General features: G+C 31.4%; 1 protein-coding gene across 1 annotated transcript; it reads left to right on the top strand.

Moving 5' to 3' along the window:
• The first annotated feature begins 8,879 nt into the window (after window positions 1-8,879).
• On the top strand, window positions 8,880-14,751 carry LOC107014854 (rhodanese-like domain-containing protein 7). The gene is made up of 5 exons (XM_015214963.2): window positions 8,880-9,296; window positions 10,167-10,418; window positions 10,552-10,650; window positions 13,450-13,734; window positions 14,207-14,751. The coding sequence occupies exons 1-5, from the start codon at window positions 8,880-8,882 to the stop codon at window positions 14,582-14,584; spliced, it is 1,431 nt and encodes a 476-aa protein (XP_015070449.1). The 3' UTR covers window positions 14,585-14,751.
• The last annotated feature ends 7,246 nt before the right edge of the window (window positions 14,752-21,997 follow it).

Genomic DNA, 21,997 nt, shown 5'->3' with positions numbered 1-21,997 from the left:
ATTCAAACTATCAAAAGATGTTTCAACCACTGAAGATCTCACTGAAGAGTCAGCTACTGCAGAAGCAGAGTCGACTATTCCAGCTGACAAAGCAAATATTCCCAGGGAATAGAGACACAATGCCAACTATCCTAAAAACTTCATTCTAGGAAAATCAGATGACAAAATCCAATCAAGAAACAAGCTTCATTGGCTCTCATATCCCAAATGGAACCAAAACGAACTAATGGAGCAATGAAAGATGAGTCGTGGATACATGCAATGAAAGAAGAACTTGATCAATTTAAAAAGAATCAAGTGTAGACTTTTACTGAAAGAACTAAGAATATTCAGTAATAGAAACCAAGTAAGTATTTCGCAACAAACTAAATGAAAATGGAAAGGTTATTTGGAACAAAGCCAGGTGAATCTGAAATGAGTATTATGTGCGAGCTCTCATTCTTTTCGGTCCTGAAATTAAGCAGTGAGATAAAGGAATTTTTATACATCAAGGTAAGTATGCAAAAGAGTTGACCACAGAGTTTGGAATGGAAAAAGGAGAATCCGACACAACAGGAAAAGTAGTTGATGAAAAACTTCATCGAGGAATTATCAAATCTGTATTATATCTCACTGCTAGTCGACCAGACATCATGTTCAGCGTTTGCAAATGCGCAAGATTTTAATCTACTCCAAAAGAATCACATCTCACACGTGAAACGAATTTTTCAATATCTCATTGGAACCTCTGATATGGGGTTATGGTATCCTTTTTTTTAAAGTTTTGATTTAATTGTATGTTCAGATACTGACTTCGCAGGTGATAAAAAATGATAGAAAAAGCACCAGTGAAATATGCCAATTTTTGGAAAATCTCTTATTCCCTAGAAACAGACCTCTGTTGCCCTTTCAACTATTGAATCTGAGTATTTAGCAGTTGAAAGTTGTGCATCAACCTCTCAACTATCATTTATCCTTTGAGTGAGTATCTATTTTTGCAATAATACTAGTGTTATTTGTCTATCTAAATATATTGTGCATCATTCTAGAAGAATGTGATCACCACCTTGAAGTATTCTCTCGGTGATCGTTATGATTATGAGTTCTTTTGGCCTATCCTCTTTTTGTTTTCCTTTTTGATTATGCCAAAGGGGGAGAATATTAAACCTCACCATAGAGTAAGGGGGAGCATGCTGGAAATCTACACATTAGACATACAACAAGGGTGAGCATGAATCGAACAGGGAAGTCAAACTAAACTCGTTTTAATAATTTTAATTGTTGTCATTATCAAAAAGGGTGAGATTGTTAACTTATGATATTTTGAATAATGACAAACTAAATTCATATCGCAGGAAATCAAGAGAAGGTACACGAAAAAGGATCGCACCAATTAAGGAATAGATTGAACTCACAATCTGCAGGAACCATGGAAATGCATCCACACACAATCAATCTAAAAGATTGTTTCAATCATCCATCATTCCAAAAAGGAAATCAATCAGGAAAGATTGATCAAAACATGAATGGAAAGGGATTCAAATGAATGTGCACAAACACTTGGGAACGAGTAAATCTGTTCATCAAAGGAAAAATATATTTGGCAGATTGCGGATATCAATCAAGATGCAAGGAAAAAGATAGCCCCTTAAGTAATTAAGGAAAGAGTATATTCTGAAGAAACTGCTATAAATCATCAGACAAAGGAGGAAGGAAAGAATATATTATGAAATTTACCAATATCAACCAAGATTCAATGAGATCATCTAACAAAGGAAGGAATTGATTTAATTATTCATATACCTGATATGGATATGATTGAGCAAATCAATCAAGGATTCAATCTAAAGATCCTTGATTTGAACACCCTTAGGTTTCCATAATAGAACAACAGTCGTCCACTCTATACAAACCTCTCTTAGCCATAGTTGTGAAGTATGCACTTCACTTGAACTTATATTGTAAAATTCTTTTATCATTCATAAAACTCTGAACACCTTTGAGTGAACAATTGTAAAGAAAAAAGTAAGAAATATGTGAGTGTAGGTTTGTGTGAAAGAAGAAGGTCTGATATGCACATCAGAAGGGATCTTAATCATAACATTCCGTAACACCCAAGTTTTCAACAAGCTCTTAAGGAAACCCTTGTAACCCAAGGGGACTGGATTAGGCACCACATCAGTGATCCGAACCAGTGTAAAAACACTTTGTGTTATTTACTTATTGCAAATTATCATTACTTGTTGTCTGTTTTACTAACGTGCAGGTGAGTCGACTGACCAGAGTAGGAAGTCGACTGAAGGGAATTTTAATTCACCCCCCTCTTGACTTTCAAATTGTACCATTGAATTTATGTGAGATTAATAATTAATTCATAAAATTTGATTATTAGCGATTGAATATTGTTATTCTTTAATAGATAAAACGAGACTATTAATGTTAAAGTAAATAAATATAAAGTTGGAGAAAGCTTTTAAGCTTTGTGGATATAAATAAGAGCTGAATTTGGTGTTGATTGCTTCAGCTCGAGAACGATTTAGTGAGGATCAATTCAATATAATGAAGAATTAGTAAATAATAAAAGCTTGGAGCACAGAAAATATATATGGTGATCTCAAGTGTTGCTTGGATTTAGGTTTCCCTTCCAAATGTACGAATACATTACAAAGGTAGGCATCAGTCAATGAAAAAGCCCCACTCAAGTCCTAAAGTACTGAACCCAATGGATGTTGATCATGGGGCATTCAATGCTATTAGCGGTGTCAACTAATATTCGTACGTCGTTCTTAGGCCATCTGTAGGGTGATTTTTGCATATTTATTTATTTATTTTACCTTTTTGGTACATCATTGAGAATTCTTTGTAGGCTGAATCTCATTGCTTCCCCGAATTCATTTGTTTGGGCATCATCTAATTCTCTACTCACGCTTCCACGCATTTTAGTTAATTTTTAAATATAAGTAGTTCGTTCATTTTTCGTTGTATGGCGCCAAATGTGGCTGAAAAGCGGGATGTTTTCATTGGTATTGACAATGAATATCTTTCTGAGAAAATAAGTGTTGGGCCCATCATCTTAAATGCTACTCTATGCATAACCCAATCACTAATAAAATATAAGTGTGTCACTCAAGAAAATTATTTCTTCCTTCTCTATATTTTAATAAATTGGGATTCTTATGTTCATTTCAACTAATCTCGACTTGCAGAATTTATTTTGATGCTTCCGAATTTCATTCTTAGAGTTCCATATCTTTTCCCAGGCTCCCCCTCCTATTACTCTTATGTAAATTAAACTTCCATCTCATGTTCCGTGATCATGACCTAAATGTCTTTGTCTTCTTTTGATCATGCGAAGTTTTCTTACCTAGAGAGTGGTTTGAGGAAAAGGGAAAAAGGAAGAGATAGAGTTCCTTCTGAACTTGGAGTTGATAATATTGTCCCTGAGACATATTGATTTCAAGATGATTTCATGATGTCACCCTTCAACCATTTCAGGACACGATTTAGAGCAGTCATACAATTGCACGTCTTCTTTAAAAGAATCTAATACTTTTAATGTTCGCATTGATTGTCGGTGTTCAAAAGATGAAATTTGGGTCATTCTCCGAAGACTTTTATTAAGAATGTTAACGTCTTCAAAGCCAGGTAATTCATTTGTCTACACATGCCCACTCTAAATGGGTTTTGGTTACCCCACAATCGATGAGGTGATTATTTCATTTTATCATACCTTCGCATTGTGTTTGAGTTAGCTTGGGCTGGAACCTAACAATTTTGGCTTATCTAAGTGCTTTGGGTCTGGAGACAGAATTTTCTTCATTAACCTATTTACAAATCTTATTTTCCCTCTGGATTGTCTTTAGTGGTGGCGAAACTTGTGGGCAAATAAAGACTTACATTCTCATGAACCTTTTGATAGTAATGATCGAGGTTGGACCGACTTGTTTGTCCATATGGTTGTTGTGGACCTTATATGATACAAACTATCAGATCTTGCAGGCACCTACTTGATTTTAATTTGATGGATGGACCCTTACCATTCATTTCACATCTGATAGAAAACTTTTAAAGAAGTATATCTAATTTAGACAAAGTAAGAAAAAATATAAGAAAAATCATTCATCTTTACAAAAATTCTTTAACCGTTTTGAAGATCTGCTCTATATGTCACGATCCAAACCATCGTGATTGGCATCCACATTATCCCTCCAATGGGAGAATCACTACTACAACCCAAACCAAGAAACAAGACTAAAACTAAGTAAATTAAGTTACGGAAGCAAGTTAATTAACTAACAAATGCGAAATTTAAATACCTAGAATCTGAAAGTAAATGTACCAAAACATCTAACAAGATCCACAAATCTAAACAAGAAGGATACATCCCTAACTAATGAACTATTCAACTATCTAAAACAATGCCTAAGTCCAAAAACGGTGGACATAGACGAAAGAGAACTCCATGGCAACCCGGAAGATGCGGCTCACCCTTGAAGTCGATGTGATGATCTCTAGTCTCCTAAGTGAGGTCTGTCAATAGCCGCTTGAAGATGCCCTATACTCAACAAAAATAAGATCAAGTGCAAAATCAGTACACAACCACCGTGTATTGTAGGATCACACAATTATCCCACTAGTGCAATATAAACAAGTTAAACGAACATTATAATCACATGTATGTATATCAACATACAGAACATTATCAACATGAAAATTTGACAACACATTACACATGCTGATCATATCATTGGTCCTCTTACAAAATTCAAATCCAAACAGTTAGCTTGCCAGAACGTGGCGATTCGATCCCAAAGTATGTCAGAACGTGTCAATCCGATTCAATATTGTGCTAGAGTGTGGTAACCCGATCCAAAGTTATGCTGAAATGTGACAACTGATCCTAGTTAGCTTTCCAGAACGTGGCAATTCGATCCCCATTCACACACCACAATCACAATCACAAGTATATCTTCAAGATCATACATTTACATCATGATTTCATGGCGACATCATTCATCTATCTCAGTTAGAACAAGTGTAATCAATATTACAACATTCATATACATACAAGTATTACAATGAAGCAAGATTATGCATACATCACACGATCATGAAATCACAATCATCAATTACCTCGAAACAAGCTTGAAACCCTAAAAACTTGATCCTTCCTTTTCCAGATTCGTTCCGCTTGTTCTTGGTCTACAAATAATTAATAACATACGGAAATCAATAAACAATCACTAATTACGCGGATTACTAACAATTCTCACATCCCTTGATCATACTCATGATCACTAGTATCTAAATTAGAGTTGTCTCCACTACAAAATTTATCAAGAAACCCTTCTCCATCAATATTGACCCATTCAATTACGTTCTATGGATTGAAAAATGAATTTGCGGAGTTAAAAACTTACCTTTAGCATCAAGAATGGTGGAAAACGAGATAGGTCGCCTTGGGGTCGTTCTATATCTCTAAAAGTCGAAAAGTACCAAATAAGGTCGTTTAGGGGGGTTTTCAACGACTTAATTCGCGCATGTTCCGCTACAGCGGCCTGAAATTCCGCTACAACGACATTATCGAAACAATGAGCCCTCCCCAAAAATCTATGATTTGAAGTCCTATCTCGTTCGCCATCCCACTACAACGGCACAAAGCGAGACAAAAACTTCTCAAAAGAATTTCAATTTCCCCTTTTTACAGCACACTTTTAATCCACTACCCTCAGAAAATACCCTTAACGCTAAGATTGATTCTCGAAGATCTACTTATCCAAATTTGATTCCGTAAAGTTAACGAGTTATCTATCTATTCATGAAATCAAAACCATATTTATTCCACCTAATTGTTACCAGATTTCCCTACACCTTGATGACTTCAATTTCCTTCAAATCTAGGCGAAGGTTGGAAAAATCCTAAATACTATGAAAAAAATTCTGGGCTCAATTTTCCTTTCGTTGGCATTTCTATGACGTTAGAATCCGATCGTTACAAATCATGTACAAGAGTTTCTATCAAAATACGGACATAAAATAAAGTAAAAGAACATAAAAGACATACAATACATCCATTTGAGGACAGAGTATTCATTAGAAGTTGATGATGAATGACCGTCGTTTCCACTCTTCAGACAACCTGATGGCACAATTAATTTTCATTGCATACTTGTATTCATATGTATCACCTATTACCAACATAATTGGTTGTTGTTTGTACTTGTCAATCAAAGAGTTTTCATAATATAATTACGGGTAGACAACAAAATTAAATATAAGATTGATTGAAGTAAATTAGTTCTTTAATAATCGTGCGAAGCGGGGCCAAGTCCACTAGTGTTTAATCAACATTCATTATTGTATTGAGTGGATAAGACTAACCAATATGAAATTAATTGAAAAAAAATATTTTTCTTGGTTACTAACAACTTGAACACTACAACTTATGTTTGATTTAATTTTTTTTATTGAACTAAGATTTGATTAATAAATGTTGTATTTTTTAGAATAGCTTTGTGATAATGTATTATGCAATTTATAAACTTTTGTTTATTTGGTAAAATTATATAAACATTTTGAGACTATTTTAATAGTTTTACAACTTATATAGTTTTTATATTTATGAGAAAATATACTACATAAACGTCCAAATTGTATGTCCAAACAAAACTTTAACGGCATCTCGTAATTTTATATCACGATTTCAAATCATGATTTTATATCACATGACCAAAAAGATCCTTAATGAATGAGTGTAAAGTACTCTCTGATGAATATCAATATACTGCTTAGTATTTTGCTAAAAATTCAAGCTTTTATAATTGAGTGAAAACAAGTATTTATAGATAACAAAGAAAGAAAATGCTTTAGTCAATAGAAATGCTTGAGCCCAAAGTACATCTTTTTATTTTCTTTCCTCTGGACTTGGGGTCATGTTCTTACCTTTTTCTCCACTTAAAACATTATACTAATTCAACAACACCACAAAAGCAAACAAATCAAATATGCAATGGTCTGGATACTTCTCGAATTATTTCTCAAAGGAAGCTTTTCTAATGCATGCATGTATGCTAACTCTTTCTCTATTTTTTTTTGATTTTTCATTCGATGTTAGATATTCACATTGGAGCCCGATTAACTCTTTCTCTAGTTTCAGTCTACTGCTAGATATTTCTTCATTCTAAACGGTCACATGTATATAAACATTTTCTTAATGTAATAACTTTTTTTATATTTTTAAAAATAAATAAATTAGAGTAAGTGATAAACAAATACAAGATGACAGATGAAACTTTCACTAACAAAATGAAATTTAGATAACAAACTAGTGAGCTACTAAGGGCACGTTTGACCATGCGATATGATATCATGATATGAAATCCTGAGATGAAATTGAAGTTTTGTTTGGATATGCGATATAGAATTTTGGTGGTGTATATTTTCTCATAAACATAATAATCCCATAAATTCTAAAACTATTAAAATAACCTCAATTGTTTATTCAATATAATCAAATACACAAGAATCATAAAATCGTATAATAAATTATTACAAAGTTATTTGTCTCCCTTAAGTAATTGTTTCATCGATATATTTGAGTAAAGAAGTAACACCTTTCACGGGATCTTCAAGATTTTATTACTCAACAATCGTTAAGTGTGAGTTAAAGTAATTATATGTTGGTGAGAATAATAAATTTTAATGTCGGCGAGAATAATATATTTTAAAAAGTAATGATGTGATTATAAATTTTATTTACATGTGAAATAAATGGTTCGTAAATATAAACGTGGGGTTGTTTTAACAAAATATAAACTCGTGGATCAATTTTTTATTAGTAGGCGTTTGGATATGTGATACAACATCACGATATGGTATCGTGAGACGGAATCAACATTTGGACATACGATTTTACGTTGATTCCATCTCATGATTCCATATCATGAGATGTGATTCATATTCTCCAAAAACCATGATATTGAATCATATGGTAATATCGTATTATGATTTGAGTTATTTTAATACAAAAATTGATCCACATGTTTATATTTTATTAAAACAACCTCATATTTGTATCTATTAACCATTTATTTCACATGTAAATAAAATTTATAATCACATCATTACTTTTTGAAATTTATTATTCTCACAGACATAAAATTTATTATTCTCATCAACATATAGTCACTTTAACTCACACTTCATGATTGTTGAGTAATAAAATCTTGAAGAGCCCGTGAAAGGTGTTCATTTTTACTCAAATATATTGATGAAACAATTACTTAAGTGCAGAAAAAATAACTTCGTAATAATTTATTATATGATTTTATAATTTTATATTTACTTGTAAGATTGAATAAACAGTTGGGGTTATTTTAATAATTTTAGAACTTATGAAATATTTATGTTTATGAGAAAATATACCACAAGAAAATTTCATATCGCATGTCCAAACAAAACTTCAATTACATCTCATGATTCTATATCATGATACCATATCGCATGGCCAAACGGACCTTTAAAATAACTCAAATTGTGATATGATATTCCCATATGATTCCATATCATAGTTTTTGTAGAATATAGTATCACATCTCATGACATGGAATCATGAGATAAAATCAGCGTAAAATCACATATCCAAATATTAATTCCATTTCACCATATCATATCGTGATATGGTATTACATGGCCAAACACCTACTAAAATTTCTATTTTATTTGTATGACATTATTATGGAATTTGAAATAACTTGATTATGTCATTTTCAAAATATTTCAGTTATAAAATTCAAATTCATAAGATATCCTTTTTTGAAGAAAATGACTAAACTATATTCATAGTTACTATTTTTTAACCAAAGTTTAAGGTGAGGGGAGTTTTGGCATGTGTAGTGTACATGTCTCAATGCGGCCTCATCCTCTGTTTGCCCTATACAAGAAGTGCTTCACTAGCGGCACTCAGAATGCTATCATCATCAACCGCCTTTTCACCAAACCCTAATCTTCCCATTAATTCACTCCATTGCACCATGAAAGCAACATCTGAACTACCTACAAAACCCCCTAACTTTCCTTTCTTTTCTAACCCTAAGATTACTATAACCAATTTACCGCAAAACCTTGCACCCTCTAACTGTTTCTCTGCAACAAATCCTGTTCCCATTCTGAAGGCTAATGCATCGAGGAACGAGGAGGTTGAAGGTAGCGTTTTGTGCTCCGAATCACAACTTGTGGTGGTTTCTTTCTACAAATTTGCTGATTTCCCTGACCATGCTGATTTGAGGAAACCATTGAAGGAACTTTGTGAAAAACTGGTAATTTATTGCCACTTTACTTGCTTATAGTTAGTACAGATCTGTTTTATTGTACAAAGATTAAATTTTTTTCCCAGCTGAAGTTGTAGAAGTATTCCTGTTATTGCAGATTCAAAGTTGCAATACTGGTTAGTTGCATATGGTAATTTATTTATTTGATAAATGCAGTGTTAAGGGAACCCTTGTTCTTTATCTAATTCATGTTTGGAATTGGGGCGTCTGCATATGAAGAGGAATATCTATTGTTCATTTTCTGCAAGCTTGAATAAGTGCTTGCCTATTCTTTTTCTTGAAGTATGCACAAGTTTGTTTTTCTAGTTTAAGTGACCCGCTGTTGGACGGTATTTGATAGATAAACACTAGCTTCTATAACTCTTTGACATAGGCCAGGAAGCTTTTGCTTTGATTTACATGTCAGAGACTTCTTTGTGTGTATTATGTTATGTTAGATGGATGATAAGCTAATTTCGTATCCTCCTTTATGTTCAATTTAGAATAATTGGAATAGTTGGTCGCAAGGAGCCTACTTCTGTTTTGCTCGTTATTCCTGTTCAATATATGCATGCTCCTAAATTCATTTCTGTTTATTGATAAACCCTTTCAAATTTATCCTTAACCAGGTGTTCAGTTTTTATTTTATTAAAAGTTAGATGTTTTATAAAAGGAAGTGAGAAGAAGTCTAGCTCGTTCTTCTTCTCAACATTTCTACTTGGTTCTGTCTATGATGGAATAGAAGCGCCCATTGTTTGATGTATTCTCTGTATGGCTGGTCAATCCTTTTCCCTTTATTCAGTTTCTCTTCCAAGTAAAATTTTATTCGATAGTACATTTTCAATGTTACTCGTTCCTCACTAAGCTGATCAAATTCAGCGTGTTTCAGGTGGTATTATTCTTGCACCTGAAGGAATCAATGGCAGCATATGCGGAAGACGGGATTCAGTGGAAACTGTTCTTGCATTCATTCAAAGTGATGAGCGTCTGAAGGGGCTTAGATTGATCGAGTCACCAGTGAGCCCGGAGGAAGAGGCTCTTCATCATGGACATATGAGCAGCTCTCCTCTTGCAGCGGGTGAGGATGCTCCCTTTAGGTGGGATCACGTGAGGGTGAAGCTCAAAAAAGAGGTAAGTTCGCAGGCCAAGTGTGTTGAAGTTGCCCCACTTTGAAGATACATGCCTTTATGCCCCTCATGTCCTGGAAGTTGCTTTATTGTACATCCACTTAGCATTAAGCACTCATCATATGCTTCTTGAACAGATAGTTACACTTGGAATGCCTTCAGTTTCACCAATTGAAAGAGTTGGCAAGTACATTAAACCGACGGAGTGGAATGCATTGATTAGTGATCCAGATATTGTAAGTTCCTTATTCAGTAACATCCTTATTCTTGTTCTGCTTAATTATTGATTAATCGATTCTTGAAGAATCTTATTTTGCATCAACATAAAAATTCTGACATGTAACTTATACCTTCAACTTGAGCCTAAAATTCATCTAGTTTGCTTCATATCCTTCAGCTGAGTTGTGATTAAAGTCATATCCTGTAACTTTTTTTTGGTACATCATATTCTGTATTTTGATTTTATGTTCCATTTGTATAAACCATTCTTTGTGGGTAATGTAGCTCATACCTTTGAAAATTGCCTGGACTTGTTTTTTCTACCAACAGAGAAGCATCCTTGCGTTTGCCACATTGTTGGATGTCATCCCATTTATGGTATGCCTAGAGGTATCACGTGAGTTTTCAATGCATGGAGTAGACTTAATATTCTGTTTGGTCTGCCTTTTGGGTTGTCCGTAGACTTGTAACCATGTCCTATATAGGATTGAAGGCTGGGCCAAGCAAATATCACATACCTACTCAATCTTGTAGTTCAGAGCATTCAGCCCCTTATCTGAACCAAAATTTGACTTAATTGGTAGGTACAATTGGTATTGTTTTTCCTTTACAGTGTTTTTGCAACATCCTGCTTTAACTATAATCTTTTCTTGTGGACTTGTTTACTATAGAAACAGCAAAATCCTGTCTTGTTTATGTTGCAATTCAGAATATTGAACTTGCTTGTACTTGGAGTGAACGAGTGAATTAGTAAGTGTTCATTTTATCTCTTCAGAGTACCCTTCATATTTTCCTTTTTTTTTAAAAATAAATGTAGTACTTAATATTCCTACTTTAGCCAATAAGTCTTTTGCCTCTAGCCCCAAAATAAAGCAAGGCATGTTGTAATGGCATAAGTATATGGAATATCATGAAGTGTTGTGATTAGTTTGGGAAATATCTCATTCAAGGTTGGTGGTGGAAGGAGGAGAGTGCATTTTCGGGGACATAGCTGTTGTGGGGACACATTCTTGAAAGATGAATTTCAGAGATTGTATAGAATTTCTTAGAGGTTTACAGGGTGGAGAGACATTTTGGGACTTGAAATCATGTTAGTGAACAATTGATAATCATGCAAATCAGTTCTGTACCGGATCAAAAGGGTTGTCTGATTTATAGTTACAGTCAGGCCTCTCTATGACAACATTTCATTATAGTTGCCAAGTTTTCTTTGGAAGCTATTTTTGATGTTATATTTTACCTTTTTATAATAACGGTTTACCTATAACAATAGCCGCCATCATTATACTAATACACTTTCTTATAGAATTAGCTCTATTTAAAGCCCTAATCAAACATTGATTAATTTTTCCTTATGATTAATGATGCTAATTTTGATTGATGGAAGAAAAGACCTATCTTTTTGCTGAAAGTTTTGATGGATATTTTTACAATTCAAGCATTATTTTTCCACGAAGATATTGGAATCTGCAGAACAAGTGGCCATTACAAATTTCTTCTAATGAATTTGATATGTTTTAAAATTTTCAATTAATTTTAAAATTGCGTATATGTTTTAGAGGGTTTAATTGTTTATAGGAAAAATACTACTAGTGATGAATTAGCTTTTTAAAATTTTTTATTAAGCAAACACAAATATCTTTTGAGATTTTAAATTTATATATGTTTTCATTTACAAAAAGTCAAGATAACCGGCTTTGCATATCCTCTCTAGAACAACCAAATAAGGTCTAAATGTCAAATATTTTTATTATGTGTATAACAGTCATACACTATAGCAGCCAAAAAAGGGTCTGGACAAACGTCACCATCATAGAGGTCTGAATTACAACGACCTATATGTGCTTTTGACCTGCCTAAGTGGCGATGGAGTTGCACGAAAAGGGCTGTGCATGAGATTTTGTTTGATTTGGTAACTTATCTAGCATTTTAGAACCATTTTCTTCTTTCTTATGAAATGCCCAAAGATCACCAGTATGAAGTTTAATAGTAGAAGAATAATATGCTTAAATGCATAGTTTTTTTTGCAGTTATAGTTGTATTTTATGCATGCATATATACACTTCTAATTGCTTCATTGCTTGTATTTCAAAATGTATGAAAATTTATCTGTATCTTGTACAAATAACTACAGCATGCTGGTCCATCTAATGCCACAAGTGAACCCAGTTTCTCCCGGGTTGACTATTTGCACAAATAACTGGAATCAACTTTGAAAACCAACTCAAGCTTATTGGTGACCATGCTTGGTATCAGTGTTTAGGTTTATACATATTCAAGGTATTGCTATCCTGATATACAAATGAAGTTATCACATGCAAAGCTCGACATGGTAATATTGAGATATTGTAGTTTTTTAAAGGGAGGAGTTTGGGGATTGTCCGTTCTTTATGGGATTTATTATCAAGTATAGGAATTTGTTACCCATTCCTGATACATTCATTGTCTTGGTTCTTTTGTTTGAAATGTAATTCTTGTAAATCTACTTCTTAAAGAAAATTGACTGCAAAAGACATGCTATCCCTCCCAAGGACCGACTATAGAGGCAAATAAGTGCGTGTTTGGCCATGTTTCATTGAAAAATCTGAAAAAGGCAGTTCTTATTTGTAAAGTAAAATGTAATTGAAAATTGTAACTGTGGTTGACCATGTATACAAATTGGAGTTCAAGTCCAAATTTTTTTTTTTTTGACAACTTTTCATGGTCAAATGCCTCCTAAGCTACTCAAGATAACTGTCTTGATTTTCTTTGATGACAGAAAACCACTTTGATTTTCAATTGTGATCCTTCACTAAATTATAGTATTACTCAATTAGGTTGTGATCGATGTTCGCAATGACTATGAAATTAGAGTTGGGAAGTTCAAGGGGGCAGTTGATCCTTGTACCACAGCATTCCGGGATTTTCCATCATGGGTGGAGGATCGTTTTAAACTTGCTGATTCAGGAGACAAGTCGGAGTCATCTGGTTCTGCTGGAGCCTCAGATAAGCTGACGAAGGAAGAAGGAAACAAAAAGGTTCCCCGAGTTGCAATGTACTGTACAGGTGGAATTCGATGCGAGAAAGCTTCAAGTTTTCTCCTCGCCAAAGGTTTTGATGAGGTAAAAGTTAAATCAAAATGGTTTATTCGTAAGGGTTTTTCAGGAAACTACCAAGTATACGGCACATGCGTTTCTCTCTTATCATTGCATTGTATGTAATATGTATAGTGGAATTTGAGTGATATATCCATGTGTTCTTTAGAACCACCAGCACGTCCAACCTCCCCTTCTGTGCTGGCAAATCAAATTAACTGAAAGAGGTGAGAAAGAGAACCCATTGAAATGTGGGTTGCCTCTATTTTTGCTATGCAGTATCATGAAATCTCAGCCTATTTAAGACGAAAGAACTAGGGATATACACAAATATCTTCCAACAAGTTGAGACTTTTTAATTCCCATGTTGTAAGTTGCTCCACTGGCAAATTCTTCAAATGCAAACCTGTGTTTTCAAGAATTCTATGGTTATAACATGGTAGTGTTTTAATTGCTCAGACGGTCTTGTTTAACAGTGGTTTTGGCCGATTCTTACCAGGTTTATCATCTAGAAGGTGGGATTTTAAGGTACCTGGAGGAAGTTCCCAAGACAGAGAGCCTTTGGGAGGGGGAATGCTTTGTATTTGACAAACGAGTTTCTGTTGAGCATGGTTTGGTACAGGGAACATTCAAACTTTGCTATGGATGCAAGAAACCAGTGAGCGATGCTGATATGGAATCCCCAGAATGGGAGTATGCCGTCTCTTGTCCCTACTGCTTTGCATCAAAATCTGAGGAAGAAAAGGAAAGGGCAAGAGCTCGACAAAGCCAGTTCGAGAGATGGGGTATCATTGGTGGCCCAGACAAGGGCCGCAGACCAGCAAAGACGGTGGATACCAACGTGAATTCTGCTACTCAGATGTCTGAATCGTTATAGTTATAGTCATGCTCGCGGCCTAAGAATTGGACTTGTTTTGTACCATTTTTCGATTTTCCGTCTTATGTAGGAACTAAAGTTTAAAAGTAACATTTCTATGAATGGCAGTTACTGTTTTGAAAATAAATAAAGGTCACTAGTAGGGGTATACATGACCGGATTGGTTTGGATTTTTCAAATATCAAATCAAACTATTTGAGTTGGATTTTTGAATTTACAAATCAAATCAAACCAATAAAACTAGGGGTTTCAACTTCGGGTTTTCAGATTTTTTCGGTAAAATATTCATACAAACATGTAATTTATTTGTAATTTAAATATTTTTTAACTCCTATCGAAATGCAACTATCCAAGTTATTTCTCAAGAAAATAACACAAAATATGATATGATCAGTGACACTTAAATATCCAATAAAAAAATAATAATAAAGTCGCGTAAAACAAATATTGCAAACTAATAAGTCATAATGAAATTGATCATAATTTAAAGTACTAAATCATGCTAAAATAAGTTTAGTAAGTATTAGTTACATGACTAAATATTAAAAGAAAGTAAAATTAGATCATGTATTTTAATTGTCTAAATCTATGTTTAACTAAAAAAAATATTCAATATTATTGTCCTTCTTAGTGTTGAATTGATTTCTTTTTGAATTAGTATTAAGTTGTTTTTGTTCAAACTTTATTATAATTACCAACATGTATGGACTATATCTTTATTAGATCATTGAAATTCTAACTTCCAAACATGAAATAAATATATCGAAAGATAAAAACTATGAAAAAGTATAAGAGATTTAAAAATTATATCAAAGTAAGTATTTTTACATATAAAATAAAATTTTAAAATTATATATATAATGTCGCGTTGGTTTAGTTTCGAATTGATTTTTTTTCAGTTGAAACAAACCAACACAAATATAGTCGGAATTTTTTTTCAACATCAAATCAAATTAAATAAAATCACTAATCAAGTTTTTTTTTTTTTAATTTGACTCAATTTATAATTTAGTTCAATTTTAGGTTTGATTTTGTACACCTCTAATCGCTAGTTTAATTAAAAGTTTTGTACATGTCCAAATTGGGCCGGCAATTGAGTGGCAATAATAAGTTTGGAAAGAATAGTAGGGTCAAAAAATTTCATCAAATAGGGGTGGAAGAAGAGCATTTTAAAACTATATTTAGTACTTTAATGAAAAGAATAGTAGGGTCAAAAAATTTCATCAAATATGGGTGGAAGAAGAGCATTTTAAAACTATATCTAGTACTTTAATGACAATTTTTGAAGAGCATTTTCTGTGAATCAAAATGGTGTTTATCCCTTCAAAGTGGACACTATGTTTTTATTTAACTATTTATAAAATTATATTATTGTTAAATATTAATATACAAATTTAATATGACACATGAATAATCAAATGGTAGATAATTTAATATTCACCAATAGTAGGACCAAAATTGCATGCTTCAATTAGTTAAATGTTTAATATGCTTAGACTCAGACATATGAATATTAAGATGTGTATTTAGACATAGATGTATGAATAGAAATACAAATATTAACTATTGAGACGGTAAGATTTGCATACTAAATAATTAAAATATTATTTTTCTAACACCTTTATGTATATAAACAGTTCTTTATCTTTTAGTTGATTGTTAAGAAATTTAATAAAATATTAAATCAATCTTATACTTATATATTAACAAAATATTTTCTTAAAAATTATATAGTGATTGGTGATAGTGATAGCTAGCGGTTGTGAATACCGATTGAGGATAATGTCTGCTAATGGCAGGATTTCGATAGTAGCCATTAGTGATGGTGATTTACAATAAAGATTGATGATGATATTGTTACCGACAATTGATAATTCGTTGTGATGGACAACAATGATAATTAATAGAGTTGCTGAATGATGATAGTCTTATCTATATTTAATATTGTGACTTATGGTGGTGATTCGTGATAATTATGATAATAGTATTTTGCGATGATGATAGTAAATTGTTGCTAGTGATAGTGACCGAAAGTATATGATTGTAAAAATTATAAACGTCCTATATTTTTCTCTTTTCCCCGGTCGATTCTCATTGTCAGGGCCGGCTCTACCCTTTTTAAATTCAACGCATTTGCCTTTGGGGGCCTCAAATTCTTGACAAGAATAAATTATGTGTTAAAATTTTATAGAAAATTAATTATTTATGATAATAAGTATAATTTTTGTAAAAATAAATTATTTTATCCACTTTTACATTTTTTGTACTTTGTTAAAAATAAGAAATAGCAGTGGAAGTGTTGAACAAAGTAAATCGTAGATTCTTTTTATTTCTTTTAAATTTTAGTTTCAAGCATTACTATAAGCATATTATAATGAGGTAAACCAAGTCATCAACTTTTTTAGTCAATTCTATGGTACTTATATCATTATGTTAATAATACATATAATAATTGTCTCAATTAAAGGATGCTTTTCAATGTTGAGTTGATAAAATCTTACCTAAAATGAGTAATTGAAAGAACAATATTAAGTACTAATAAGTTTCATCTAAATAGTGTAATTTTTTTTATTTAATAAATACGTATATGAAGTGTATTTATATTTTAGGTCGCAAATTAAAATTTTGCTTTATGCCTCCAATTACGTTGAATCGCCCCTGCTCATTGTTGATTTTTTCCCCTTTGAATTACGATATAATTCAAATACTAAAATATTTAATTACCATTTGTTTTCTTTTATTTGAGACTTTTAGGAGTTAATTCCCTAAATGATCACCCAAGTTTAGGGATTTACCTTTGAAATATCATTTATGTTTCAATCAGGATCAAAATATCACTCAATTATCACTATTTTTCTCCAAATATACTAACATTTCAAAAGTATCACTCTCTCCTAGTTGGCATGCCATGTCATTGAAACATTCTTTTTAAATAATAAACTTATTTAATTCATCAAACTCATTTAACTAAAATAATAATCTTATCATTTTCTAAAATTATATATTAGTTTATTAAGAAGAAATTTTCATACTTAAGAATCTTTTACAGTAATTAATTTTTTTATGCTATGAAAAATAGTTTATTTAAAATTTACCATAATGTTATTAATTTTGATTAATTATAAACACATATATTAAAAAAAAATATTGATATACAAATCGCTTATGAATGTCAACTTATATCAATTAATCATATATTATATTATAGATTAATAATGTTAATGATCAGTTGACTATTAAAAAATAATTAATTAGGTACTTTGAAATCCATTCACTACAAGAAAATTGTGAATTACATGGAGATTTTCCTGTGAATTAGTATGAAAAATAAGTTTCTTGCGAATTTTCATACTAATCCCCGGGAAAATCCCCATATAATTCACAGTTTTTTTAGTTATATATGCTTACAATGTCTTTTTTTTTATTTATAAAATAATAGAAAGTGAATAATATTTATATTAGAAAATAAATTTTTGATCTTTATTTATCAGTATATTAATCTCATATAGTATGTATAGGCAATTCAATTATTTATTACTTGTATTTTATAAATTTGGGATGAGATACGAATATTATATATTGATGTTTAATTGTATGAGAAGTTAAAATATGATATAATATAGAATAAGATAATAAAAATAAAAATTAAATTAAAAAAAGTTAAATAATAAATTTTCTCTTTCTTACCAACTTCTTTTGTAACTTTACAAATTTATTTGAATATTTTTATAAGAAATAGCTTTGAAAATTACAAATTTATTTGGATATTTTTATAAGAAATCGCTTTAAATTTTCAAATGATTAATTAACTTAAGAATTTTAAAAATTATCAGGTAATTATTGCGGATACAGTTGTTTCATTGAATTTTGTTTGGTAAAAATAAATAAAAGGAATTTAGATTTTTTTTATAATCTTCATAAATTCTCATGTAATTTATATATCTGTTTTGTAGAGACATAAATTTAATGAATTAAATAGGTCTATTATTATTAAAATGATGATTTAATGAAATGACATATCACTAGAATAGAAGGAGACTTTTGAGGTATTTAGTTATTTTTTCTTTTTGGAGAAAAAAATATAATATTATTCACTTTTTATTTTTCTTAAAAAAATATATTGTAAGCATGAATTTCAAAATACACAATTTATATTATTGTAATAGTTAATTAACCTTGAATATTATTGATTCATCGTACAAGTTATGATTAATTGATTTGTATATCACTATTTTTTGAATGTCTATGTTTATAAATATTCAAAATTGATGATATTATAATAAGTTTTAAAAATCTATTCTTCATAACATAAAAAAATAAAAGTTTAATTATGATAAAAAAATCATTAAGTATAAATTTTATTCTAAATAAACTAATTTATTATTATTTTTTAAAATATGATCATTATTTTAGTTAAATGAATTTAATGAATTAAATTGGTCTATTATTAAAAAAAGAGTTTAATGACATGTCATGCCAACTAGGAGAGAGTGGGCCTTTTGAAGTGTCAAGTATAATTGGAGGAAAATAGTGATATTTGAGTGATATTTTGATCCCAAATAAAACATAAATAATATTTCAAGGTAATTCTCTTAACTTGGATAATCATTTAAGGAATTGACTCGACTTTTAGCACAATGACTTATACTATTAAAGTTGCATAAGTTATTGTATGTAAAAGAATTCTAAACCTAAAAGAGTTTTATTCTTTATAATCTAAAAGAGTCCTAAACCTAAGTAATGTGAATCATAAACCTAAACTAGAACCTAAAAAAAAAGGAAAAAGGGTCAAAAATACCCCTCAACTTTGGTTTATTGTTTAACTTTACCCTTGCCGTTAAAATAAAGTTAAATTTACCCCTCCCCGTTAAAATAAAGTTAAAATTACCCCTCATTTAACGGAATCCCCAAAATTGACTTAAATTGACCCAATTACCCAATTTTTTTTTAAAAAAAAACTATTTCCTATTTTTAACCCGATAACCCGACCCCTTTAAGAAATAACTTGATTAACCCAATACCATATACCCATTTCCATTTACCAATTTCCACTCATTAAAGAACAAATCTTTAAACGTTTCGATTCAAAATTCAATCCTCATAATATTACTATATGCCCCTATCTGAACCTAATGAATTTTTCAATAACTCATTAAGGAATTCTTGAGGCAAAAACAATGACTGAATCTTTTGAGGCAAAAATTACTAACACACACTCAATTCGTATACCCTTTTGGATTTTATCAACATCATCCTCATTGGAACATGAAGAACCAAAGATTGAATCTTTGAGGCAAAAACTTAAAACTACTAATCAACTCTAATACCCAAAATTTCTCATCTTTCAGCTATGCTGTTGTCTCTGTCTTCGATCCCCTTTTTCTTTTTCAAACAGCTACTGATTTTTCTACTTATAACCTCCCATCCTTTATTAATGCATCCCATCGTTCTTCTGAATATACATTTAAAAATAAAGAACAATGGAGGAAGGAGAAATGAAGAACAATGGAAGAGAAGTTAATGGGTTATATGAAAATTTGAGAGAATGGGTAAAAGAGAAATGGGTTGTCCTCTAAAAGGTTGGGACATTGGGTTAAAATAGGAAATATGGATTTTTTTTAATAATTCGGATAATTAGGATCAATTTTGGGGATTCCGTTAAATGAGGGGTAGTTATGGTGAAATTAGTAATGGGAGGGGTAAATTTAACTTTATTTTAATGGTGAAGGTAAATTTAACTTTATTTTAACGACAAGGGTAAAGTTAAACAATAAACCAAAGTTGAGGGGTATGTTTGACCCTTTTTCCAAAAAAAAAAAATACATACTTTATAAAACAAACTTTATAAATAATAAATTTAACCTAAAATATTCACTCCAATTAGGACGACTTCAGCCATCAAACATGGCAGTGAATACAGTAGAACGGTCAATTCCTCAGGATATTACCATCCAATTTTCTCCTGGATTCCTGTTAAGTCTTTAATGCGTTTTAGGTGTGTTTCAAAGTTTTATAATACAATTGTTTTGGAACCAAATTTCGTGGATCTCCATTCATCCAATTATCCTACGATCAATCGTGGCGATACCAAGTTGATTACATCCATACACGACGTTTGTTACTCTACAGAAAAGCATGATGGAAAAAACACCATCAAGTTTTATCAAATTGAGTATTTTGATTAGTTAAATAATCACATTGACATTCATTTAGGAATTTTAGGTGTCGTCTTTGTTTCGATTACGATAATGGTTTGTTTTGCACATGGGGTATGCAATATGTTGCAATCTCCAATCCTTCTACTGGAGAAGTAAGACGTCTTCCCTACTTGAAATGTTTTGATCAACCTGGTGAGGAGTTGAAGTTTATATGTTCCACAGGTTTTGAGGCTGAAGAAAAAAAGTATAAAGTTGTTTTGACTATTGATATCGAAGAAGGATTATCAAGAACATGATTTTTTAATTTAGGCATAGATACTTCATGGAGGGAGATGCTTAAATATAACGAACATGGTTTTACTATTTCTCCATGCAAAAATGCAATTTGCATTAGTAGGATCATCTATCGTTTTAGCTATTCTCTGGGTTGTATAGTTGTGTTTGATGTTAAATCAGAAAGTTTCACAGGTATCACAACGTCGATTGAATTTCTTAATGGTTTATGTCAAAGTGGATATGAGGACTATATGCTAATAGATGCAAATGGAAAATTAGGAATTCTGACTTTTCCATCGTTTCGACGTACGGATTACTTCAATTTATGGATTTTTGATGAAGATGGGAACATCAAATATTTCAATTTCCTTTAGGATGGAAAAATGAACATATAGAATTGAGTTCCAAAAGGATTTGCAAGTATGGTGGGGAAGAAATTGTATTTGCAATAAAAAAGACATCAAGTGATGTTTTACTTTATCTTTTTTATAATGTCAAGAATAAGAGTTGGAGATATCTTGCAGTACACGAATTTCCTTATTGGGTTGAAAACATTTTTACTTATAGTTTCTTTGAAAAATATTGGCTTACCAACCACAGCCTAATTTGACTTTTTCTTAAATTTGATCTCAAAGGGAATACTTGTCTAGATGATCATTTTGTAAGTTGAAGTATGTGATTGATATAGTAATAGATATAAGTTGAGATATGCATATTCAAAGTTGAAGAATTTTAATTATGATCAATGTCTATTTCTATAGTTACTTTGTTTTTCTCTTTTCTATTTGATTTTGAACTGTGCTTGTTCTTTCAGTCAAATGTTTGATCCAGTTATTAAGATAATTAAAAAGGTATTTTCCTGTTCTAGGATCCTTTTTATTTTAAATCATTGGGTTTAGACATTACTTTGATGCTTTTTAATCCTTTCAAAATGGCAACAACATACCCTTTTTGCGATTTCTATGAAAGAATCCTACAA

Source organism: Solanum pennellii, chromosome 3, assembly GCF_001406875.1.
Source record: "Solanum pennellii chromosome 3, SPENNV200".
Lineage (NCBI taxonomy): Eukaryota > Viridiplantae > Streptophyta > Magnoliopsida > Solanales > Solanaceae > Solanum > Solanum pennellii.
Note: the sequence above shows the minus strand (reverse complement) of the source record. Positions and strands in the feature narration are given on the sequence as shown.